The sequence below is a fragment of the Eumetopias jubatus genome, unplaced genomic scaffold, assembly GCF_037043125.1.
Source record: "Eumetopias jubatus isolate StellerSeaLion01/CBP00866 unplaced genomic scaffold, mEumJub1_p1.0 scaffold_12, whole genome shotgun sequence".
Lineage (NCBI taxonomy): Eukaryota > Metazoa > Chordata > Mammalia > Carnivora > Otariidae > Eumetopias > Eumetopias jubatus.
The window spans coordinates 88015734-88021733 of record NW_028274818.1 but is presented as its reverse complement, the minus strand read 5'-3'; the positions used below and the strand labels follow the sequence as shown (position 1 = coordinate 88021733).

The following is a 6000-nucleotide window of genomic DNA, read 5'->3' as shown; positions in this document are numbered from 1 at the left end:
GTGAAGTCTGGGCGAGTCATGTAATCTCTCATCCTCGGAAACTCGGGACTATCCCTGGGTGGATGTGTACAGTGCTAGAACCCAGCCCCACACCTGGCAGCAAGAGGTAAGCATGACCTCTCAGGACCCTGCCCGTGCCCTCTGCAGGAACCAGAACCCTAGATGGGACAGCTAGCTGGGAAGTGGGGAACAGCGGGGTGTGGGCCAAAACACACTCCAGGAAGTCAGCCTCCGCAGAGGTGACATGGAGCTCATGCTTTTTGGTATGGAGTATTCAAAATATTCAGATGTCCTTTCATTCTCTTCCCCCAGTGCCCTCAGAGCCCCTGCTCCCAGCCCACCCCCCAATATAGAACCGTTTCTGTTTGGTTCTGTCTTCTTGCAATAATGCTTGCTGTGGACTGTGTCTCCCACCCCCCGAATTCATACGTTGAAGCCCTAACCCTCGTTGTGATGGTATTTGCAGAAGGGGCCTTTGGGAGGTAATGAGGGGTAGGCGAGGCCATGAGGGTGGGGGACGGGTGCCGGGATTAGTGGCTTCCTAAGAAGAGGGAGAGACAGAGACAGAGGGACAGAGAGAGAGCGAGAGCGCTGTCCTTAGCTAGCTGTGCGGAGACACAGCTAGAAGGCGGCCCTCTGCAAACCAGGAGAACCCTCCCTGTGGAGGCTGTTTTTAAGCAAGTGGCTCGAGCCATGGAAAGTTGAGCCAGGCAAAAGGGCCCACAGAGACCACCAGGCTGAATGCAAACAGGCTCATTAAGCCATAGGCCCTAACCGACCAATGGACTATGTACAACCAACCTAAGGTTTCCAAGGAAGGGAAGGAAAATTCCATCTGCCCCCATACTCCTTCACTCTGCCTTGTGACTATGGTCCCTCACCCCCGCCTCCTGGCAGACAGTCTGTCTGTCCTATCTGCTGCTCCCTTGCGGTGTATTCCATAAACTTTTATCTCTTTTGTTCTGCCTCGGGTGAATTCTTCCCCGGCCTGTGCCACCAGCCCCCACCCAATCGGGAGACCCCACACTCACTGAGAACCAAATCTGCTTGCACCCTCCCTGAGCTTGGACTTCCCAGCCTCCAGGATGGTGAGAAAGAAATGTCTGCAGTGTCATCCACCCTGTCTAGGGTGTTTTTTTGTTATAGCAGCCCAAGCTGACTCAGATAATGCTCACGCTGCTTAGAATGCATCCAAAAACTAAAACTACATATATCGATTATTCACAATGTGCTACTCATTTTGCACATGGCATTTTATTTGAACCTCATGGCTCTGTGGAGGAGGGTGCTATACCGTGTTCCATTTTACAGATGAGAAGGACCGAGGCTTGAAGGTGAGGTAGACTTGCCCCAGCTCCTGGAGCTCCTGGGTGCCAGAGCCAGATTTTTTTTTAACACACGCTTGTCCCCAGCTAGCCTCCAGGGACTCAGGTGAGGGACAATGCTGACTCTGACGTTGGTGGGGGCACCTTGCTGGTCTTAAGGGGGGAGATGGGATGGCCAGGAAACTTCCCGGCAGTAAGATGAGCAAAACTCAGCTTCCAACACAGAGGTGAGCCAGTCCTGTGGCAGGCAACGAGTCTGTGTAGGAAGTAGCCGGAAGAAACAAAACACCCCCAGCTTGGTTGGTTACAACAAGGCAAAACCTTTAATAACATGGGTGCTTATTACATTAGCTGCTTTGGGGCTCTGACATCTTTGATTTCTGGTCATGTTTTTCTAACACGTAAAGGTGAATGCCTCCCTCAGGGCCACCGGGGCGGTTGGTGTCCTGAGGATTTGTGTTGAGTGGGCAATGGGGACAATTGCACGCGCCTGGGGAATCGGGGATCCCACGCCCCCACCCCCAGCCCCCACCCGTGACTTTGAGTAAAGTCCTCTTCCAAGGAGGGAAGAATGTGCAGGTCCTTCCAGTAAAGAAGGAAGAGAGGAAAACATGTGGCACAGATACACAGAGAGAGAAATGACATCATGGGATTGGCTTGAAAAGTCGGGAAGGAACGGTGGGGGGTGGGGGTGGGATGGGGGGGTGGGGTGGGGGTGGTGGGGCGGGTTGGGACCCGGAGGGCTAGGGGCCAAGTGTGGGAGAGGGCTGAGTCCATTTGGTTTCATTCTTTGTAAAAAGTAATACCATCACGAGGACCATGCCATGCAACCTCAAAGCCACCTCTGGACGTTGCCCCTGAGGCTGTGCTGGGGCGGAGGCCAGAGGGCAGAGGTCAAGTTCAGACGGGCGTGGTGCGCCTGTTGGCCGGATTATTATGCAACGACTCTTTGAACTCTTTGGGCGTGGAATTGTGGAACTGTAGAAAAGCGTGGTCCCGGTCGGAATTGAGGAGGGTCCCCATGGTGATCTTTGAGGGGTCCCGGGAGAGGGTGAACATGGAGATGTCAGTGGAAGGGATGGTGTGGAAGCCTTTGCTGATGGGGGACAGGTCTCGGGATCTGGGCTCCGTGGAGCGAGAACTTGACCGCCTCCTGAATCTATACCTGTAGGGTGGAAGGCGAGCGAAGGTAGATTTCTTCAGGAGCTCTGAGTGGGATTTGGCACGTAGCTGCTGATGTTTTTCTATGTAGATGTGCACAGCAACAACTCCCACAATTTCTGCAATGATGAAAGAGAAGGCCCCGAAATAAAAGGACCAGCCATAGGAGTAGCTTTTTTTGGAGTCACGCTGCCCGGGGTCTCCGGCATTGGCTGATATATAAACTATGATGCCGATGATGTTGCTTAACCCTAAGAGAAGGGAAGAGAAAAATATGTCTTTTATACATGTCAGAGGTAACTGTCGCTTTGAGCCTCGAACGATTTGTAGGAAATGTGGAGGGAACTGGGAGACAAGCAGAATGGGTTTATGGCCAGGAAATCCAACCCCTGGGCCTTTCTTGCACCGTCCGTCCCTGGGGAAAGGAGGGATGTGGCGGCTGGGTCCCAGGGGGCGTGCGTTCAGCTACAGAATATACCCTATTCCTATAGCAAGGGTGGGCGAGCTCGGGATGCACGTGTTTTCCCTTACAAGCCATTCATTCCATCAAAACCTAATCTTCAGCTCTAAATCGTGAGGATGGTAAAATGAGGGAGCTACAGGTCCCTGCTCCTGAGCTCCTCGCTGTTAGGAGACGCTGACACGTAAAAGCAATTAGAGCAAAATAGAGTAAGGGCTCTACCAGAGACACATAAAAACTGGTTCGGGAGCAAAAGGAGGCAGAACAGGTAAGCCACTGGGGTTTGAAAACAAGGTGACATTGCATAGGGTTGAGCTGGGAGACTAAAGGCTGCACACTGATTGTGCAGGATGAGAGAAAGGATCGAGAATGACCTGCTAGGGTTTTCGCTGGGCTGACGAGGAGGTTGGTGGCATCTTGAGCTAAAGTAAGAGGCAGCAGAGAGAACAGGTTTAGAGAGCAGGGAAGATGTGACTACATGGAGTTGGACATGCTTAGGGAGAGTATAAATGCAGCAGTCTGGTGGACATAGATGGGTCTGCCCCGGCGGTTTGGGGAGCTAAGGAACCCAAGGGGAAGGGATGGTAGCTTCCTAAGTCTTTTCATCTGCACAGGATAAGATAATGCTTTAGATAAGCTGTCGTTTGAGCATCGGGAATTGGGGAGCAAGCAGCCGCTGTCCCCAGCAGGCCAGGCGTGCAGACTTAGCGTCCCCCAGGTGCCAATGGAGAGGTGCTGGAAATGGTCACTTGGAGGTGAATTGATTCTCTAGGGAGTGGTAAGAAAACAATAGAACTTGAGGGCCCAGGGGCTGTGATTATCTCTGACAGCCTTTCTCACATTATTATTATTTTTTTAAAGATTTTATTTATTTATTTAGAGAGCATGAGTGAGCGGGGGTAGGGGCAGATGGAGAGGGAGAGAGAATCTCAAGCAGACTCCTTGCTAAGCACAGAGCCCGACGCGGGGCTCGATCCCATGACCCTGCGATTGTGACCTGAGCCCCGAAACCAAGAGTCGACTGGGCCACCCAGGCGCCCCGCCTTTCTCACATTATTGTTCCAAAGGTGGAATGTCTCTTTGCTTCAAGGGCCTCATCTAGGCCTTGATACCAACAATGACTCAGGGAGGTTGGTATATCAGGGGCACCTCCTTGTTGCCAAATTTAGGTGATGCTAAATGGAGACTGGCCCTCATCACAGTTGCTAGCACCAGCTGGTAAATAACCATATCCAGGACCCGCCTGTGCTCCGTCACTGCCCCACACTCTTCCTGGAGGTCCCCACGATCTCCCCACAGTCCAGCAACTAAAGGGTTAAAGCTGGACAGAGCAGGGGACACGGGGCTGTTCTGACCTGGCTGGGGCACGTGCAGGAAGGGAGTTAGTATTTGAATATGATCTCTCTGGCCATTCTCCATCTAGGACTTGCTTCTAGAAGGCGGTGGGGATGCAGGGGGTGGGGGTGGGCACTGCTTCTGCCCCCTCTCCTCTTGGCATTATCCTGCGCAGGCATCCAGCAGGTCGGCAGCGAGTTCTAATCACTGAGCTATTTCTAAATAGACAGACAGCCCTGTGTCAAGCTGCTGGAAACTGCAGAATGAGAAACCGCTCCTCTTTCTGGAGTGTCAACTTGGCTTGAAGATTAGTAGGGAAGACCCTTCTTTTATATTAAAATGAACATGCATATAATAAGGAGGAGAGAGCAGAATTCACATGAATTTTTAAGTGTAAATGGGGGACAGACTTCAAAGACATTTCAGCTCACTGAAGGCGGCTTCTACGGATGCCCCCCCCCACCTCTGCCGCCCCGACTCCCCAGGGCCACGTTTTCTTTCTCCTCTGCCAGCAGGGAAATTTGGGTGGTAAAGTTTGGGAAGCCCCTAAAGGAAGTCTCAATAGGGTGGGAGGAGGGGGAGAAATTCAAAGAAAGACTTAGATGTCAGACCAGGTTAAATGAGGCAGGGAGCCAAGGGGTTGCCATTGATTTATAGGGCATGTGCCAGGCACTGTGCAAAGTCTTAATATGCACTGTCACAATTATTGCAATAGACCTGCTGTAAAAAAAAAAAAAATTAACCCTCTTTTAAAGTTTATTTTTTTAGGATCTCTGCACCCAATGTGGGGCTCGAACTCACGACCCCGAGATCAAGAGTCGTACGCTCTTCTGACCAAACCAGCCAGGTGCCCCCCGACTCTCTTTTCTAGATGGGGAAACCGAGCCTGGTACTAGGTGCCCATCAGAGGTTCTTGATTGCTTGCCCCAAACCACAGATCCTTAGAATAGCTCAACGAGAAAAAGCCTTAGAGAGTGTGGACTCTTCTGAAACTTTCATTTTATAGGTGGAAAACTGAGGCTTTTGGGGTTCCTTGGGGAGATGGGGGCGATCCAGGAATAGACCCCACGCTTCTGGCTTTCCCTCAGGGCTTTCGCCACTGTCCCGCATGTTTCGTGGTTCCCATGCGTCCAATCCACCTGCCATCTCTCACAGTATCCCTTGTGAGGTAAAAAGTTGCTGCTGACACACTCTTTCCTGACAACCCCCTTGGGGGACAAAATAATGATCTCCTGTACGGGAAACCTGAATGTCAGCACAATCCATTATCCTTCAGGTGGGTCAGAGCCCAGGGGGTCTGGATGGGCCACCGGTGACCAGAAAGTGCCTCAAAGCCACACAAATCCCTGGGTTTGCCAGGCGTTACCATCAGTCGGCAGAGGTCAGAGGCCACGGCCACGTTTGGGCTGACCACATCCCCATGGCAAGATAGTGGCTCCCTCCCTGGTCTGTTGCTGGAGTTGGTGTCCAGCGACTCAGAGCTGGATACAATCCAACTTCCTCATTTCCCAGAAGGGGACACAGTGGGGAAGGAATGGGAGCAAGGTCTTGAGGGGGGGTAAGACGCTGGGTCTCAGACTTTGGAATGATATTGTTGCTGCTTTTCCAGTACTAGAAAATGATCTTGGGGTGCCCCGGCTGGCTCAGTCAGAAGAGCACGTGACTCTTGATCCCGGGGTTGTGAGTTTGAGGCCCCCCCAAAGTAAAAAATAAGTAAAC

At 52.0% G+C, this 6000-nt stretch overlaps 1 protein-coding gene across 1 annotated transcript in view; it reads right to left on the bottom strand.

Moving 5' to 3' along the window:
• Positions 1-2225: 2225 nt before the first annotated feature.
• Positions 2226-6000, bottom strand: part of CACNG3 (calcium voltage-gated channel auxiliary subunit gamma 3) — an 82354-nt gene continuing 78579 nt past the window's right edge. Inside the window, exon 4 of the mRNA XM_028090446.2 lies at positions 2226-2737. Within this exon, the coding sequence (XP_027946247.1) occupies positions 2226-2737 (512 nt within the window). The remainder of the gene's footprint in view (positions 2738-6000) is intronic.